The 20,311-nt window shown below is 42.8% G+C and overlaps 1 protein-coding gene across 1 annotated transcript in view; it reads left to right on the top strand.

Annotated features, from left to right (window-relative positions):
• SPMIP4 (sperm microtubule inner protein 4) overlaps positions 1-20,311 on the top strand; it is a 55,524-nt gene that overhangs the window by 17,703 nt on the left and 17,510 nt on the right. Inside the window, exons 2-6 of the mRNA XM_056519835.1 lie at positions 3,431-3,610; positions 9,966-10,037; positions 15,031-15,060; positions 15,154-15,329; positions 15,871-15,959. Coding sequence (XP_056375810.1) covers positions 3,431-3,610; positions 9,966-10,037; positions 15,031-15,060; positions 15,154-15,329; positions 15,871-15,959 — 547 coding nt within the window. The remainder of the gene's footprint in view (positions 1-3,430; positions 3,611-9,965; positions 10,038-15,030; positions 15,061-15,153; positions 15,330-15,870; positions 15,960-20,311) is intronic.

The following is a 20,311-nucleotide window of genomic DNA, read 5'->3' as shown; positions in this document are numbered from 1 at the left end:
TTACTTCAATTAATAAAGAATAAAGATTTTTGATATTATATCCCAGAATACCTTGTTTTGCTTTGTCTTTTACATTAGCAATATAGAGATACAGCAGAGGTTCTATATACCTGTATGAAAGCCCAATTACAGTGTTGTACAAAACTAAGCCTTATTATGTGACCTTAGGTATATTTGACATGCCCATAAAATAGCCACAATGCTTTAAAGGGTTTTATGATTATGTAAATTCCAGCCTGAACAACTAAATTAAAATAAAAGTGTAAAATGTGTCTGTATTGTGCACAAGGAAACCAGGCCAGGAAAACACCAGTAGGTAAGGTACCGGTAAGCAACTGATTTAGGTGCTTAACCTGTATAGAATGAATGCACTGTTGGTCTTTGCTGGGACTAGGTTTAAAGCTGAAAGCCGCAGAGTAACTGCCAACCAAATTTTAAGCCGACAGTCAAAATCAATCAATATATATATATATATATATATATATATATATATATATATATATATATAGGATAAAACAGATAGTCGCAGCACTCCAAAAATGTGAAAAAAAATCAGGTGGCTTTTATTCCATACAAAAACAAGAGCACTTTTTTTTGTATGGAATAAAAGCCACCTGATTTTTTCACATTTTTGGAGTGCTGCGACTATCTGCTTTATCCTGTATTTTGGGTCCGTGACCGGGACCAACTAGCTGCGTGCACCCAGTGATTGCTGCAAAGAACTTTTTTTGCCTTGGTTGTGCTGCTCTTCCGTTATTTTCTTATATATATATATATATATATATATATATATATATATATATATATACACTTTTCAAATAGTACATTTTTTGCTTGAAACATTTTTAACTGCAAAACATCCGCAAATCTCCAATAGCTTTAGTGATGATGTTGATTTATGTATTAATTAATGAAAGCTCCTGACTCCCCCATTTATTGATACATTCCTTCATGCTTTTCTGCATGCTGGAATGCTATTCCCTATATGTGAAGAGGTATGTTTGCATATCTGTTGCTAGAACATTAGTGAATCATAGAAACAGCTATGTATTGATGGACTCATGAGAAAACTGTAAGCTAATAGTATAAGCCATTTAAGTAGACAGCACCACTAAAGTAGACAGCACTACCCCAAAAATACAGTGATTGGTTTATTTTTAGATGGAAATATTATACATAGATTATCATAACAAAAATGTTACCATATACTTATTTATAGCAGATACCGCTGACAGATTTTTCGAACACATAAAATTTCAAGGGAATCTGTCTGCTTTATCTGCTATGAAGAGCTGCAGACAACGCGGCCAGGGTATAGAAGCAAACTGGATCTTTCCTGGAGCTGATGGTGGTTGCCAAGCTTATAAGATTGACTTTTTATTTCTAGGCCAAATGTTAAGGAGGAGGAGCTGAGCTGCTAAAGTGTCACAGCCTGGCATGCCTCCTCGCTTCTTCTCACCTTCCAGACCCTCATTTACTAACAAACAGAGCTCTATATATCAATCAGGAAGGGGTTGGGAGGTGATGGCAAGCAAGGAGGCATGGAAGGCTGTGGCACTTTAGCAGCTCAGCTCCTTCTCTTTAAAAATTGGCTGATCAGTTCCAAGAAAGGTGCAGTTTGCTTTCATACCCTAATAGGTATCCAACAACGTCTGCAGCTCTTATCAGTAAACACAGCTGACAGATTCCTTTAGGAGAAATTCTGTGCTACAAGTTACTGTAATGTGCACATCGCGGGGTCTCCCTCCTGCCTAATTTCCTTGAATCCTGGTAGTTTACTGATCTGTCCAGTCCCCTTTATTTATAAATGCTCACTATGCTGCATCATTAAGGGGTACTCCACTGCCCCAGTGTTCGGAACATTCTGTTCCAAACGCTGGGTGCGGGGATCGTGACGTCACGGCCACGTCCCTCGTGATGTCATGCCATGCCCCGTCAATGCAAGTCTATGGTAGGCTTGTATTGAGGAGGCATGGCATTACATCAGGAGCCACAACCCCCACAGCCCGCACCCAGCATTGGGAGCAAAATGTTCCGAACACTGGAGCAGTGGAGTACCCCTTTAACCCCTTAAGGATGCAGGCGTACAGGTACGCTCTGACATCCTGGTACTTAAGGACTCAGGGCGTACCTGTACTCCCTGGTCACGTTTACTGGGTTTAAACCGTTCTCACCAGCGCAGAACGGGTTAAACCCAGTGGGTCCCGGTTGCTACAGGCAGCCAGGACCCAGGGCTAATGCCAGGCACTGCCAATCGGGCCAATTATACGCTATTTGACGCTATTTTGGAATTTGGAATTTTTTGCGCATTTGCCATTGACCGTGCAGTTCAATTAACCATATATTTTTATAAATCGGACATTTCCGCACGTGTCGATACCACATATGTTTATTTTTATTTACACTGTTTTTTTTTTTAAATGGGAAAAGGGGGGTGATTCAAACTTTTAATAGGTAAGGGGTGAAATGATCTTTATTAACTTTTGTTTTCACTTTTTCTTTGCAAAGTTATAGCCCCATAGGGGGCTATAACACTGCACACACTGATATTTTACATTGATCATTGTTATCCCATAGGATAACACTGATCAATGATTCTGCCGCTTCACTGCTCATGCCTGGCTCTCAGGCACTGAGCAGTCATTCAGCGATCAGACACCAGGAGGTGTCCTCCTAGTGTCCTACAGCTGTTCGGGACACCGCGATTTCGTGGAAGCGGTCCCGAACAGACCACTGAGCTAGCCGGGAGCAGTTTATTTTCACTTTAGATATGGCGTTCAAAGTTCGTTTAAAGGGTTAATAGCATGGCACCGCGATCAGTGTCGCGTGCTTTTAGCCACGCCGTGGCCCCATGTTATAGAAAGGGAGCAGACTCAGGGTGTGCAGGTATGCCCTGCGTCCTTAAGGTTAGCTAAACCGCAGGAGGCGTGATGGACCTCCCATAGACTTGCATTGAGGGGGCGGGGCGGGATGTCACACAGGGCGTAGTCGTGATGTCACGCTCGCCCTACATTGTGGTTGGGATCCGAAGCCTCCAGCGTTGCCGGTGTGAGGTGGCAGCCGTACAGGCGGGTACAGCAGCCGAGATCCCGGGGGCCCACAGCAGCGGGACCCCGGTGATCTGGCATCTTATCCCCTATCCTTTGGATAGGGGATAAGATGTCTAGGGGTGCGGAGTACCCCTTTAAATACTTTTATGAGGGATTATTTATTTTGTCGTGATCCAAATAAACATACAGGGATAACCAAAAATACTATGAGCCTCCAAACAAGATTGTGCAACATCAGTTTAAACCGTTATAAAAAAATTAAAAAAAATCTTATAAGTTTAAAGTATTTTTAATGTTTTCATAAACCTCAATATAAATGCTAGAAACCAGGATAGCCATATCCAGTGTGAACATAATCCATGATTCTTACTATTATACAGATATCATGAGTTTCTCTCATCCACACCTGTCATACTGAAGCTTCCATGGGGCAGGGAAAGAGAATATGGAGGGATAGGAGCTTTGTCTCTACCTGATGACCATCGACCAAAGAGAGAACCCCCTCCACAAGTGGCAAAAGGGCATAAGCACTATGGGTATGGAGGAGACCCCTGGCCTAGGTACGTTGTCAAGGCTTACTTTGTATTTGCTTTGCTGAACATTCTATCCTTAGGGTGCGTTCACACGAGCATATTATGTTTCACACTCGATGTTTGAAAGGTTTGAAAGAATCATGTGACTTGTAATGAAAAAACACGGGATAAAACTGCAAAAGAATAAACAGTTGTACTAATATACACTATTTTGGGGGGATATACCACAAAAAAATGCATCATGGGAGTGAAAAGTGAGGGAGCAGTTTTTATGGCATATTTTTCTGGCCAAAATAATGTCAAACAAAAGTTGTGTCCATTCTTAGCCTTTAGACATTTTGCAATAAAACATTACTAGTCTTACTTTATATACTGGTGTTCTTTGTTTTCCTTATTTATAAAGATACAGTCATGGCCATAAATGTTGGCACCCCTGAAATTTTTTTAGAAAATGAAGTATTTCTCACAGAAAAGGATTGCAGTAACACATGTTTTGCTATACACATGTTTATTCCCTTTGTTTGTAATGGAACTTAACCAAAAAAGGGAGGAAAAAAAGCAAATTGGACATAATGTCACACCAAACTCCAAAAATGGACTGGACAAAATTATTGGCACCCTTTCAAAATTGTGGAAAAATAAGATTGTTTCAAGCATTTGATGCTCCTTTAAACTCACCTGGGGCAAGTAACAGGTGTGGGGAATATAAAAATCACACCTGAAAGCAGATAAAAAGGAGAGAACTTCACATAGTCTTTGCATTGTGTCTGTGTGTGCCCCACTAAGCATGGACTACAGAAAGAGGAGAAGAGAACTGTCTGAGCACTTGAGAACCAAAATTGTGGAAAAATATCAACAATCTCAAGGTTACAAGTCCATCTCCAGAGATCTAGAGTTGTCTTTGTCCACAGTGTGCAGCATAATCAAGAAGTTTGCAACCCAAGGCACTGTAGCTAATCTCCCTGGGCGTGGGTGGAAGAGAAAAATTGGAGAAAGATGTCAACGCAGGATAGTCCAGATGGTGGATAAGCAGCCCCAAACAAGTTCCAAAGATATTCAAGCTGTCCTGCAGGCTCAGGGAGCATCAGTGTCAGCGCCAACTATCCGTCGACATTTAAATGAAATGAAATGCTATGGCAGGAGACCCAGGAGGACCCCATTGCTGACACAGAGACATAAAAAAGCAAGACTACATTTTGCCAAAATGAACTTGAGTAAGCCAAAATCCTTCTGGGAAAATGTCTTGTGGACAGATGAGATCAAGATAGAGCTTTTTGGTAAAGCACATCATTCTACTGTTTACCAAAAACAGAATGAGACCTGCAAAGAGAAGAACACAGTACCTACAGTGAAATATGGTGGAGGTTCAATGATGTTTTGGTGTTGACTTGCTGCCTCTGGGTGGCCTTGAATGGCCTTGAATGTGTGCAAGAGCAGGGAGACAAAAATACACATGAACGGTGCTCCGATGGTGAAGTATATCAGGATAGGGTGGTATAGTATGATTAAGAAATATGCTCACCTTTTTATGTTGTGCGGGCAGGCACAACACTGATGCGCGCTATGAATGGATGTATCAGTAGGCAGCCAGCTGTCGGTTCCGCTTAGCAATCGGAGTAGCAGTATACAGATGTGGAGTCTGGGTTACCCGGCGGGGTTATCCAGATGTCCGGTGAAGATCCGACTTGGTGGCTGGGTTGGCGCACACCCGAGGTACCACAGAGGCAATGTGGAGTTTAAGGTTTTTATTGGTTGTCAGGTCGAAGAGGGGTGCCCCCTCGAAACGCGTTGTTCTGCACCAACCAATAAAAACCTTAAACTCCACATTGCCTCTGTGGTACCTCGGGTGTGCGCCAACCCAGCCACCAAGTCGGATCTACACCGGACATGTGGATAACCCCGCCGGGTAACCCAGACTCCACATCTGTATATTGAATGTGTGCAAGGCATCATGAAATCTGAGGATTACCAACGGATTTTGGGTCGCACTGTACAGCCCGGTGTCATAAAGCTGGGTTTGTGTCCGAGATCTTGGGTCTTCCAGCAGGACAATGACCCCAAATGTACATCAAAAAGCACCCAGAAATGGAGCAACAAAGCGCTGGAGAGTTCTGAATTGGCAGCAATGAGTCCAGATCTAAATCCCATTGAACACCTGTGGAGAGATCTTAAAATTGCTGTTGGGAAAAAGTGGCGTCCAATTAGAGAGACCTGGAGCAGTTTGTAAAGGAAAAGTGGTCCAACATTCTGGCTGAGAGGTGTAAGAAGCTTATTGATGGTTATAGGAAGCGACTGATTTCAGTTATTGTTTCCAAAGGGTGTGAAACCAAATATTATGTTAAGGGTGCCAATAATTTTGTCCAGCCCATTTTTGGAGTTTGGTGACATTATGTCCAATTTGCTATTTTTCCTCCCTTTTTTGGTTTAGTTCCAATACACACAAAGGGAATAAACATGTGTATAGCAAAACATGTGTTACTACAATCCTTTTCTGTGAGAAATACTTCATTTTCTTGAAAAATTTCAGGGGCGCCAATATTTGCAACCATGACTGTAGCAAAGTCTGCTGCATTTCTCCATCGACTTGTAAACATTGAAACATGCCACTGTACCATACAATGCCTGAGGCAGAGCCTTAAGTTGTCTCAAACTGTTGTATCTTTAAGTCACTCATCCAGTAAAAAAAATATGAAACAACTACAGTGGATTTCTACAAGCCTGTAAATGTCAATTTGCAATATGGCCACCAGATGTCAGCATTTCTCATTTAAAGTCAGTTCATTATCATACAATTTAAACACATTTGCTATTTGCACAAGCTCCCACTAGATGTCACTAGATAACATGTAGGACAGAGCCCTGTTTGGAAACCACAACTACAGTACTTTAATGAAACATTAATTCTACAGTACATTAAAGAATTCAACCAATAAACTTACAGTATATTGCTGTGTATGTATTGTATTCCATGGCCACTAAAACTCCAAATGCAAATTTTGTGTAAAAATGTGAAAAGATGCAAAAAAAAAGTTGCATTACAGTTTGCTGCAACATTGTTAAGGACTAGTTTACACAAAAAAGGGTAAGCACTATGAGATATGTCCCACTTTGTGCAAATAAAGTGACAGATCAAGATTCCAAAAGGTTGGCCAGTGTGTATATGTACATGTTATAGATAGTGGCATTAAAAGTTATGAAACATATCCATAAATTGTCTTTAAAAGTTGCCTCGTCTGATGCTACATCATGTGCTGCAGGACAGGAAAGCAAGTAAACAATGTCTGAAGTGATGGTAGAGGTGTCTCCTGTCTGTGCACGCAGACTTATGCAAGGTTTGTAAGTGTCTTCCCCGGAAAGGAGCATGTGGATGTGGTTGCACCATCATGTGACCTCGGCCTGCATTACTGTTGCTGCAATTTTTACATGTTAATGTTACAGATCAGGTGTGAGAAGCAGCGGACAACTCATTAGTAAGAACTTATCACATTATCATGTTATATAGCCATCAAAGAGCTACCACTGAGCCATCATAGGGCTACCACCTCAGTATGCCTCCTGTTTCATATAGAAGTATGCACAGTAATTTGTCAGTTTCCAGCACACGAGATGGAAGAAAAATGAAAAATACACTACCACCACACTGAAACAAGGTTGGGAGGTCACTAAACTGCAAAACCAGACACCAACTACAACAGCTTTCTTTCTTAGAACCTAACAATGGCTCCCCATAGGCCTCCAGAACTTAGGGGTAGAGCAGAATGGGGAGAACCACCAGCAATCACATAAGAAACAAATACAAACTGGTATCAAAACACAAAATGCTGGGCCAGTGCAGCATGTTACATGACACGCTGGATGCCAGAAACAACCCCACTGACAACAATGGTATTAGTCATGGTATCAATTTCCCTCTAGCACATTTCTACCACACCAGAGGAAACATTACTGGATCCCATGACATATGGGAAGAAGTCTTAAAGGGGTACTCCACCCCTAGACATCATATCCCCTATCCAAAGGAGGGGGCTTGGCAGTGATGTCACGAGCCTCCAGTGCCGCAGCCAGCGTTCCAAACGAACGCCGGGTTCTGCAGGGAGATTGCAGGGGGTCCCAGCGGGATCCCCACGATCAGACATCTTATGTCCAGGGGCAGAGTACCCCTTTAAAGGGGCACTCTGCCAGAAAACATCTTATCCCCTATCTATCCAAAGGACAGGGGATACAAAGTCTAATTGCGATGGGTCCCCCCGCTGGGGACCCCCGCGATCTATGCTGCGGCACCCTAGTCATCCAGTGCACGGAGAAAACACCCCACGCCCCCTTTATTCATGTCCCCTCTCATAGACATGAATGGAGAAGACATGGCGTGGCATGACGTCACGAACACGGAAGCTCCAAGCTTCCGTGTTCCGGATGCCGCTGCTGTAGGCCTGGAGATTGTGGGGGTCCACAGTAGCAGGACCCCTGTGATCAGACATCTTGATAATATGTTTTCTGGCAGAGTACCCCTTTAACAGGCAGTCCAGAACAGAGAGCATAGGCACATAGGTGTCCAGAGGTGAAGTTGCTGAGTTTCCCATAGCAACCAATCAAATTGCTTCTTTTATTTTTGAAAATGCCTCTGATAAATTAAAGAAGTGATCTGATTGGTTGCTATGGGAAACTCAGCAACTTTTTCTCTGGACAGGTTTTGATAAATCTCCCCCTTAGAGTAACTTAAGGGTACGTTTACACAGGCGAATTTGTTTGCAAACTAGCCCCGTGTTTCCCACTGTAAGTTTAATAGGAGACGGGCTCTCCGCAGCAGATTTTAAGCAGCTGAATTTCCACTGTGGAAAATACGCCACAGACCTCAATGATTTCAAGAGCCCGCCCCCATTCAAACCTGCAGTGGGAAACACGCTGTGAATTTGCAAACAAAATCCGCCCGTGTGAACGCACCTTAACAATATTAATGGCACCATAAGTTACAAGGATCCCTGGAACTTTGGAACAAAATTCAAACCAAATACACCTAAAATCCAGCATGGATCCATTCCTCCAGCACAAGGTAAAGCTGCTGTCAGCAACTAAAAGAAAAAAAATCAACAGACGACCTGCCATGTGTAACACACACTTAGTATGAATACAGATGTTGAATTTGAGAATATGTTTCTACACAGAGACCAGTAGAGGCCATGATGCACTGTGAGGAGACTGTACAAGCTGATACTATGGATATGTTCAGCCTCCATGCACTCATGTAATACTTTTATATTTATTATCACATTCTAGAATTTATGTATGTCAGAGGTAAGGCATTAAATAAAGCCTTATTTGTAGAATAATATGCTGTTAGATATATTAATGCGCAAGTAGCTTGTCAGACGAGCAATACATGTAGGATACCAAGGATACGTCTCCATGTAAATACGTCTCGCTGTGACAATCCTGACCTTGCAGTGAACAGTTTAATTATTACCCCGCCTGGCTTTAGTTTCCAGCATGGCCAGATAAACCAGAATCGTGACGACTGAAGGCTGAACAGGACAACAGTATAGAATTTATTACAACTATTATTCCATTTGGGTTGCATGCTATTTCTCATTGACTACTTCTAATCTAAGGAGCACAATCTTCCCTATGCCTTAAAGGGGTACTCCGTCCCTAGACATCTTATCCCCTATCCAAAGGATAGGGGATAAGATGTCAGATCGCCGGGGTCCCGCTGCGGCACCCCGCTATCATTACTGCGCAGAGCGAGATCGCTCTGCACGTAATGATGGGCAATACAGGGGCCGGAGCATCGTTACATCACGGCCCCGCCCCTCGTGACGTCATGACCCGCCCCGTCAATACAAGTCTATGGGAAGGGGGCGTGGCGGTCATCACGCCCCCTGCCATAGACTTGCATTAAGGGGACGGGCCGTGATGTCATGAGGGGCGGAGCCATGACATCACGCAGCTCCGGCCCCTGTATCGCCCGTCATTACGCACAGAGCAAACTCGCTCTGTGCAGTAATGATGGCGGGGTGCCGCAGCGGCGATCCCCGGGGTCCCCAGCAGCGGGACCGCGGCGATCTAACATCTTATCCCCTATCCTTTGGATAGGGGATAAGATGCCAGGGGCGGAGTACCCCTTTAAAGGGGTTATCCAGGAAAATAAATACATAGCTAATTTTTTTTTCCAAAAACAGCATCACACCTGTCCTCAGGTTGAGTGTGGTATTAAAACAATAGAAATTAACTGCAATACCACACACAACCTGAGGACATAGGTAGTGCTGTTTCCCATAGGTATTGTTTTTTCCCAATAAATCAGTTGTGTTTTTCTAATCCTGGGTAACCCCTTTAATAAAACACTGCTATACTGTCTAACATGACATTTGTTCTTACTGTCCAGGGGGTTACCGATAGAGCAATACTATGAGCTGACAAAGCTGAAAAAAAGTGCTGTCCGTGTGAGCGATGATCTGTGAGTATCTTCCAATAAGGAAATGTATTATCTATATATATATTTTCTATTAAAACCAGGTACTGACATATATTTCTTTGTTGTTTATCTGCTCTTATATTCTTTTTGTTGTTTCTTTTATTTTCCCTACATGATCACAATGAACTCACACTTGTCCTTTACAAACATTTTCTATATATGTTTCCTATACAGTGATCCCTCAATTTACAATGGCCTCAACATACAATAGTTTCAACATACAATGGTCTTTTCTGGACCATTTTAAGTTGAAACCAGACTCAACATACAATACTACGGTCAGTCCAGATCTGTGAAATGTGTCAATGGCTGAAAGAACCGACCAATCAGAATGGGCATTCACTGGTAAAACCCCTGTATTACTGAAGCGTATGCACTGACTGATGTCTGGTAGCGCCCCCTACAGTACAGGGAGGTAATACATGTTCTGTACACTTTACCTGTACCAGGGTTACCTGCTCCTTTGGATACCAGGTGAGGGCGACTCCATGTTACTTTTTTAGGACACTGTGTTTACTGTACAGGACCCTGAAGAAGCTCCTGTCCTCTACATAGACCAGTGTTTCCCAGGCAGAGTGCCCACAGCTGTTGCAAAACTACAACTCCCAGCATGCCCGGACAGCCAAAGGCTGCCCGGGCATGCTGAGAGTTGTAGTTTTGCAACAACTGGAGGCTCCCTGCTTGGGAAACCCTGACATAGACAGTGATTACAGCTCCCACCAGATCTTTCTTACATTTATATGTAAGGATTTGCTTTATCTGTATTAGTTATCTACTTATTTTTCTTTAATTCTCACTTTTTCCTATTTTTGGATGACATTTTGGTGCCTTTAGAACCAATTACCAGGTTTCCATAGAGTTATGGTCTCAACATACAATGGCTTCAACAGACAATGGTCGTCCTGGAACCAATTAATATTATAACTTGAGGGACCACTGTATATGTTTGCCCTTCAGAAATGTGTATTAATGTTTTGTGCACCATATTATATACATGCACATATTATAACATACTATATTTTTTGTTGTGCTCCTTAGAGTCCTTACACTTACCTAGAGCACAGAGTAAGACCTGACATGCCACCGCATTAGGTGTCGCCATTTCCTTTCTAGGTCAATGACACCAGGAATGAAAGTTCTTAATGCTAACTACAGGAAGTGGAAGTGTCAGTCAGTGGGGACATTTGTATTGGCCCTCTTTCCTGAAATGCTAAGGATGCTACATCTCACAGTAAGCATATACCGTATTTATCGGGGTATACCACGCACCGGCCTATAACACGCACCCTCATTTTACCAAGGATATTTTGGTAAAAAAAGTTTTTTACCCAAATATCCTTGGTAAAATGAGGATGCATGTGTGTGCATGTGTATACACCGATACACCCTCAGGAAAGGCAGGGGAGAGAGGCCGTCGCTGCCGGCTTCTCTCCCCCTGCCTTTCCTGGGGTCTAGAGCCCTGCTGCTGCCACTTCTCTCCTGCTGGCTATCTGTGCAGCTGCCTGTTCTCTCCCCCTGACTATCGGTGCCGCTGCCCGTTCTCTCCCCCTGACTATCGGTGCCGCTGCCCGTTCTCTCCCCCTGACTATCGGTGCCGCTGCCCGTTCTCTCCCCTGACTATCGGTGCCGCTGCCCGTTCTCTCCCCTTGACTATCGGTGCCGCTGCCCGTTCTCTCCCCTGACTATCGGTGCCGGCGCCCCATTGCCGTCGCCGATAGCCAGGGGGAGAGAAGCGGCACCGGCAATGGGGCAGCGGCACCGACAGACAGGGGGAGAGAAGGGGCAGCGGCACCCATTGCTGGCGCTGCTGCCCTGTTGCCTCCCCCATCCCCGGTTGTATAATTACCTGTTGTCGGCGTCGGGTCCGCGCTGCTTCAGGCCTCCGGTGTGCGTCCCGTGCGTCGTTGCTATGCACTGACGAGTGACCGAGACCAGAAAGTGCTGCACAGTGGAACTGGACTCCATCAGCTCAATGGCAGTGGGCGGGCAAGTGAATACACCTTTCTCTATTTTTCTACCACTACCTGAGGACATTTGTATATAAATGTAAGTCCCAGAACAACCACTTTTAAAGTGGTTTAGAGATATGTAGATGGACATAGGAAACTTAACTGAATGGGAATGAGCTGTAATACCCGGCATAACCAATTCCAAAAGGATAGAGTTGTGCAACAACACATGTACTATAGCACAAGTAGTTAAACTGCATATTAAAAACATAGCAATAGTCTTATGCGCTCCCTGCAGAGCAGTGTTGGTATCATAAAGTGTAAAATAAAAAAGCACAGTCAGACGGCATATTAACTTTAGCTCACTATGTGAGGAATTCTACCTATGTGTACTTTCATGTTCGTACTTCTTTTTCCAATTCCTCACACACCCACGACTTGGCTTATAACTTTTGTAGTAGCTTTTTTTTAAGCAATTTGCTTAGGTTTAAATTATATTTCATATATTTGCATTCATTTGGGATTCTCATATTATCCAATGTAATATACTACTGTACCTAAAGACCTCCTGATACATTAGAGGATGTCAGTATTATAAATGGCGCATAAATGTAAAAACTTTGCATCTAGGCTGAAGAGCTTTAATATATATGTCTGATACGTTTACATAGAGTTCATTATTAAAAAGTTTTTCAAGTATGATAAATATTCATGACATATATTGCAAATGCCGAAATTCTGACCAGTGTGGGTCACATTGCTCTGACCCCAATGATCTAGAAAACAAAGTTGTTCAGTCCCTTTTACCAGCAGTGACCATGCTTACCTTCCTAGGCCTATGAGAGCTACAGAAACAGCTTAGCACATTCATTTGGCTGTTCTCATAACTCCCTTAGAAATTAATTTTGAGTTATCATGTACACACGGTCCATTCTCTACTCTTGTTCTCAGGACAGAAGGGCTTCCCAGTTGATGGTTCCCTAATGGTCTTATCCTCTTTCTCGCCCTTTGTTTCACCATTATTTACAATTAAGTGACACATACCAAGCTGACCTAGGTAGGAATAATTTCCGCCTTAGGCTACATTCACACTGCCGGTTGTCTCCGGCAGTGTGAGGCCCGTTAATTTAGCATCGAGAAAAGCTGTTTTTTTCTCAGACTTTTCTCTCCGAAAAAAACGGTGCTGACGGACCCCATTGACTATAACGGGGTCCACCAGCAGTGTGAAAGGGGCCTTATACTTCACTTCATTGGATATTGTTTGGTGTAAACACTCAAATAACAATAAGGAGAGGTGGGATCGCTCAACTGGTCCTACTGAGGATGGCCATTGGAGAGAGATCTTGGAGTTGATTCTGCAACGTATTGGGTTCCACCTTGATCTTCCTCATTCTGGCGGCAGGCTTGGTGTGCAGGCAGAGCTTCAGGAGCATGCTGACGTCACCACTGCTGCTCCCTCAGGGCTACTTGTAGCTGGACCAAACAAAAAAGCAGCAGTGTTGATGTCAGCATTCTCCTGAAGCTCTGTCTGAGCACCAAGCCTGCTGCCCAAAAGAGGTAGATAACAGGCCAAATATACCCTTCTCACGAAAACTAAATATAGAACAAGAATAACTTACACAAGGTCCATCAGTCCTTATTAGATTGTCTAGCTTCCCCTTCTCATCATACTGATCCATACAGAAACAGCCAAATATAATGCTTAGATAGGAAAACATCATAGCCATTGATATTCATTTGAACAATCCTTGTAAATAGGAATAGACATGTATTTCTGCATGGAATAGAAGGTCTATTACAGAATAGAAGGTCTATGTCTTAGATATGCAAATTCAGAGGCCCCATAACCGGAATAGTGCAATAGATGCATGTTCTTCCCAAGCTTAAAAAGTAAGGGCATATAACAAATAAAACTTATGCATCAATCAATAACATAATAACAGTATTCGCCTGTAACATATTATCAGTATTAACAAACATACAAGGGATTTTGTATAAGTCTGACAACTATGTATTATTTCATGCCTTTAATGCTAGGCTTTAAATGCATTATCATTTTTGACTTTCTATGAATTATTACTGCAGTTGTATGTTATGTAATGCAGTATATCATTATAGTAACATATGACAGTTCTCTCCATAGCTCTTGGGGGTACTGGTTTACCTTGTAGAGAGCTGTAGTTGAGAGTCTGACAGGCAGTGCTCCCGGGGGAAAGTATGCAAATTAGCTCTCCTCAGGAAAGAAAAAAAAACCTGTGCTATCTATAGGTAGTTAGCAAGTCCCTGAATTCTTAAAGATTCTTAAAGGAGTTATCCAAAATGTTTAGCTTTTAACTTATATGCCCCGATGCCAAGTTATGTATGGTGTCAATTTGCTTTGATTATCTGTATGGGGTGTATTGTGTGGGTTTTTGTGTGTTCATGTCCCCGAAGGTTCAGCATTCCTCTGCACTACATATTACTGTCGTCTCAAGTCTTTCCGGGATCCTGTGTGGCTCGAGACAACAGCTAATCACAGAGGGTTTGGCTTCTTCTAGTCTTGCCTGACAAGCCAGCCCCTTGATGATGTGTGCAGCCCATCTGCGTGCAGCCGTGCCTGTGTTTAAAGCCCCCGCTAGCTGCAGACCATACTGAGATCACATGACAGTAGGGGACACATTCAACACAGGCACAAGAGGATGTAGAGATGGGCCGCACACGTCATCAGGGGACTGGCATCTCAGGGAAGATGAGAAGAAGACAAGCCCTCTGTGATCAGCTGTTATCTCGAGCCACACAGGTTCCTGGGAAAGGCTCAAGACAAAATTTATATATAGTACAGAGGAATGCTGAACCTCTGGGGGCAAAAAAATGCACAATACACCCCATGCAGGTAATATAAGTAAATTGACACCATTCATAACTTGGCATTAGGGCACATAGGTTAAAAGTTCAAAAATCCTGAATAACCCCTATAAAATATGACTAACAACATCAGGCTCTTTTGCACAAAAAGATCGTACACTAAGTCTATTTTATTTCACTAGGTATCCCAAACCACCAGCTGCATCTATTAGGTAAGTAAAAATATTATATAAACTGTATAAACTGGTCTCTAAAATGCTGAAAAAGTACAATGAGAACTGAGTTCATTTTATGTCTTAACATAGTAGCAAACAAATCTCTGAGGACTTCCCAGCAGAACATCCTTATCATTCACACATATCCAAGTATGCGGTGTTCCCCACCTTCACACCATCTGAAGAACCTTCACGGTGTCCCACTTCACTGCCTCCACAAACACCAGCAAGCGGTTATCCCACCATCATCTTACGTAAAACTAAAGGTATATATAACCAGGAACCTGAGTGGATATCAGCCAGGCCAAGATTATACATGAAATCACAGTAAGGAACGCGCTTGAAGATCAGGAACCATACATGTGCAGAGGCAGACTGAACTGTTGCAGTTGAAATAGCCAGGGCCCAGCAGTACAGGGGCTGTCTGATTAGCAGGTAGCCAGGGAAACAAGGAGCTGCTCCTTAGTCTCAGCTAAGGTGTTGCTATTCGCTGAGAAGAGGGTAAAGTGGAGCTGAGGTAGGGTGAAAACCCTGACAGAGTCCTCAGTTTAGTTGTACAGCTATTTGTGGTCATCTGTGTTTTCAAACAAAATAGCCGAGGTGAGAATGCAATAAAATGTAGGGCATTGTGTCGTTAAAGGAGGAAGAACAGGAAAGTTATTTGGAAATTTTCTGCAGGTCTATTCTTGTGTATCACCTATATATAAGTTTTCTATATTTGTGAAATATTTCTTATATATGACTAAGGTGAGTTAAATTGTGACAAACAAGGTGTGAAATATGTCCCCTATTTATATTATTTATCAGGTAATCCATACAGGCATGAGATAGTCAGCATTACTTCTGATTCTCAAAAGCTGCCACTGACATGGCCAGGACAGCAAGGATACTATCATGTAAGTAGTAATGAACATTGTATGTGACTTTATTGTACACAAATTCACGTGCGCGCACAAAATGGGGGCAACCCTTGCCGCATATTCATCCACACAGATGGCCAGCACTAGTCCTTCTCGCTCCCTACACTTGCCTTAACTGGGCCCTAACATGCTCCCAATGCAAAGTTATATCCAACACAGTGGAATCATCAGGGGAATTGATGCATGTAATATACACAGTACTTAAAGGGTACCTTTCATCAAAAAACTTTTGATATATTATAGATTAATGTATGCAGAATAACTTTTCAATTGCATGTTATTAAAAAAAAATATGCTTCTTTCTATTTAATGTTACACTTTGAAAAAATGACCACTAGAGGTCTCCCTACCAGTCCTGGTCGCATGCCCTTTTTATAGATTTCAGACTCATGTTGGAGTCCTAAATCTCTGACTGTAGCCAGGACACAGACAAGCTCAGCTGGCAGCTAGTAATCTTCTCCTCTCTGTTTACAACTGCATGTGCAGAAAAAAGAAAGATCGGAGCTCAGATAGTAAAATGAATGAGGGAATGAAGTAAGGCAGAGTCAGGAGTATCCCCTGCTGTGCTATGAGCAAAGTGCTGGCTCCTGCCTGTCTGACTGACAGGCAGGGAGCAGTGCTGAGCTTGTCTGTGTCCCGGCTGCAGTCTGAGATTTAAGACTCCAGCATGAGTCTGAAATCTATAAAAAGGGCTAGAAGCCAGGACTGGTAGGGAGACCTCTAGTGGTCATTTTTTCAAAGTGGAAAATGAAATAGAAAAAAGCATATTTTTAATAACTTGCAATTGTAAAGTTATTCTGCATACATTAATCTAATATATCAAAAATTATTGATGAAAGATACCCTTTAAAAGGGCAATAATCAATAGAATGGGCAGCTGAAATTTATGTTAAAGGAGAACTCCAGACCATAAAAATTGTCTCCCATAGTGCTGGCAGTAAAAAAATAAAGATGTACATACCTTCCTCCGCTCCTCCGGGGCCTCCAGTAACCGGCTCCGGTCTCCGCCGCAATCCACTTCCTGGTTGCCGGTGGTCGGATGAATCAGCCAATCACCAGCCACAGCGCAGTGCGACTCGCCCGGCGATAGGCTGAGCGGCAGTGTAAAAACGTTTCAGGACACAAAATTCTTCACTACACCGGCACCTGCGGCCGAAAACGTCACACTGTCGCTCAGCCTATCGCCGGCCGAGTCGCACTGCGCTGTGGCTGGTGATTGGCTGATTCATCCGACCACCGGCAACCAGGAAGTGGATTGCAGCGGAGACCAGAGCCGGTTACCAGAGGCCCCGGGGGAGCGGAGTAAGGTATGTAAATCTTTATTTTTTACTGCCGGCACTATGGGAGACAATTTTTATGGTCTGGATTTCTCCTTTAATGAAAAGGAATCCAGAGGTGCAGATAAAAAGGTAGGGGGGTGAGAGGGAACTTGGTAATAAAAGAGATAGTTGAGGGTCCTGAGATTCCCACTGCGCAATCGCAACAAACTGACATGAAACAGGATTTACTTGCGGTTAACCTATTATTTTGCACCCTCACAGACACTGAAATGACTGTCTAAATGACTTTGTCTATCACTAGCTTTCATTTGTTTATCTGGCACAGTGATATTAAAGGAGTACTGCACCCCTAGACATCTTATCCCCTATTAAAAAATTGTGGATAAAATGTCTGATCCCGCGATCTCAGCTGCTGCACTTCAGGCATTCGGTGCACAGAGCAAACTTCGCTTTGTGCCAGATGACTGGTGATGTGGGGTGGAAGCTCATGAGGTCACGCCTCGCTCGTGATGTCCGTCATGCCCCCTCCCATAGACTTGCATTGAGGGGGCATGGTCAAGACATCACGAGCGAGGCACGGCCGTGACAAGCCTTCGGCGCTGCACCGACGCTCTAAACGAACACCGGGTGCAGCCGGGAGATCGCTGGGGTCCCCAGCACAGGGACCATCGCGATCAGATATCTTATAAGATGTCTAGGGGTGGAGTACCCCTTTAATCTATTTTCTAGAAAGCTACGTTGGCAAACATTTTATGTCATATGCACATGTTGGTGTGGTATTTGCAATTTAGTTTTTTGTTTTTTCCAATTCAAATGCAATTTTGTTTTTTAAAGACAATGAATAAAGGCTAGATTTTATCTGTACAGGGTGAACCATTTGTTGTACAGAATACTCTTTATAACCCGCTTGGTTGTTCACGGAGCCTGAGTGGTTAGTGTTCTGTGAGTACTGCACTCAGTTTGTACAGTTGTAGCCTTTATCATTTCGGCTGTATCTCACGAGTCAACCTATCTGAGCAGTAGCAGTACAGGCCGCCCCAGGTTAAAATGATTGAAACTGCCTTAGATGACACTTCAAATTCTTGACAGGGGTGTAATGGGGACATAATGTATAGTTATAACTGTGCAATATGTATTCAACCTGTAAACACATATTTTTTGTCTTCCGTAGAAGTGGAACAAATGTACACTTCAGCCTAGACAGTATTAACCCCTTCAGGACATAGCGTTTTTCCTTTTTTGCACTTTAGTTTTTTCCTCCTTACCTTTTAAAAATCATAACCCTTTCAATTTTGCACCTAAAAATCCCTATTATGGCTTATTTTTTGCGTCACCAATTCTTCTTTGTAATGACATCAGTCATTTTACCGTTAAATCTACGGCGAAACGGAAAAAAAAATCATTGTGCGACAAAATGGAAGAAAATACACCCTTTTGTAATTTTGGGGGCTTCCGTTTCTACACAGTACATTTTTCAGTAAATATGACACCTTATCTTTATTCGGTAGGTCCATATGATTAAAATGATACCCTACTTATATAGGTTTGATTTTGTCGTACTTCTGAAAAAAAATCATAACTACATGTAGTAAAATTTATACATTTGAAATTGTCCTATTCTGACCCATATAACTTTTTATTTTTCCCACGTACGCAGCGGTATGAGGGCTCATTTTTGTGCCGTGATCTGCAGTTTTTTTCGGTATTATTTCTGTTTTGATAGGACTTTATTAATCACATTTTATTCATTTTTTATGGTATAAAAAGTGACCAAAAATACGCTATTTTGGACTTTTGAATTTTTTTGCACGTACGCCATTGATCGTGGGGTTTCATTAACGATATATTTTTATATTTCATACATTTATGCACGCGGCGATACCACATGTTGATTTTTTATTTACACAGTTTTTTTTTATGGGAAAAGGGGGGTGATTCAAACTTTTATTAGGGAAGGGGTTAAATCATCTTTATTAACTTTTTTTTCTTCACTTTTTTTTTGCAATGTTATAGCCTAGGGGACTATAACATGCAGTACATTGATTCAATACACTGATCAATACCATTGCATTGCAATGCATTGATCAGGGTTATCGGTGATTGATTGCTCAAGCTGGGATTTCAGGCTTGGAGCAATCAATTGCTGATCGGACGCGCAGAAGGTAGGTAAGGCACCCTACTGATGCCAAGATGGGGACATCGCGATTTTAGCGCAATGGTCCCGATCAGCCCGACTGAGCTGCCAGGAAGCATTCACTTTTTACTTTAGATAGACGCGGCGATCAACTTTGATCGCCACGTCTAAAGAGTTAATGCCAGACATCTGCCTGAATGGCGATGTCCGGCATTAGCCACGGGTCCTGGCTGCTGATAGCAGCCGGGACCGTGCGGGTATGATACGAGCTCAGCTCCTGAGCTCGCTTCATAGCCTTCCCGTGCCACAGCGTCTTTTATATACAGCATTTTGCGGCAAGGGGTTAAAGGGGTACTCTGGTGAAAAACAAATTTTGTCAAATCAACTGGTGGCAGAAAGTTATACAGATTTGTAAATTACTTCTGTACTTAAAAATCTTCATCCTTCCAGTACTTCCATCAACTGCTGTATACTACAGAGGAAGTTGTATAGTTCTTTTCAGTCTGACCACAGTGCTCTCTGCTGACACCTCTGTCCATGTCTGGAACTGTCCATAGTAGGAGCAAATCCCCATAGGTAACCTATCCTGCTCCGGAGAATTCCTGACACGGACAGAGGTGTCAGCAGAGAGCACTGTGGTTAGCCAGAAAAGAACTACACAACTTCCTCTGAAGTACACAGCAGCTGATAAGTACTGGGAGGATTAAGATGGTTAAATAGAAAAATTTACAAAACTGTTTAACTTTCTGGAATCAGTTTTAAAGGGTATCCCTTTAAAGGGGTTATCCAAGATTAGAAAAACAGAGCCAATTTATTTAAAAAAATAGCACCACACCTGTCCTCAGGTTGTGTGTGGTATTGCAGCTCAGTTTCATTGAAGTGAATGAAGCCAAGTAAACAACCACAAACAGCTT

The sequence above is a fragment of the Hyla sarda genome, chromosome 5 (assembly GCF_029499605.1).
Source record: "Hyla sarda isolate aHylSar1 chromosome 5, aHylSar1.hap1, whole genome shotgun sequence".
Classification (NCBI taxonomy): Eukaryota; Metazoa; Chordata; class Amphibia; order Anura; family Hylidae; genus Hyla; species Hyla sarda.
Note: the sequence above shows the minus strand (reverse complement) of the source record. Positions and strands in the feature narration are given on the sequence as shown.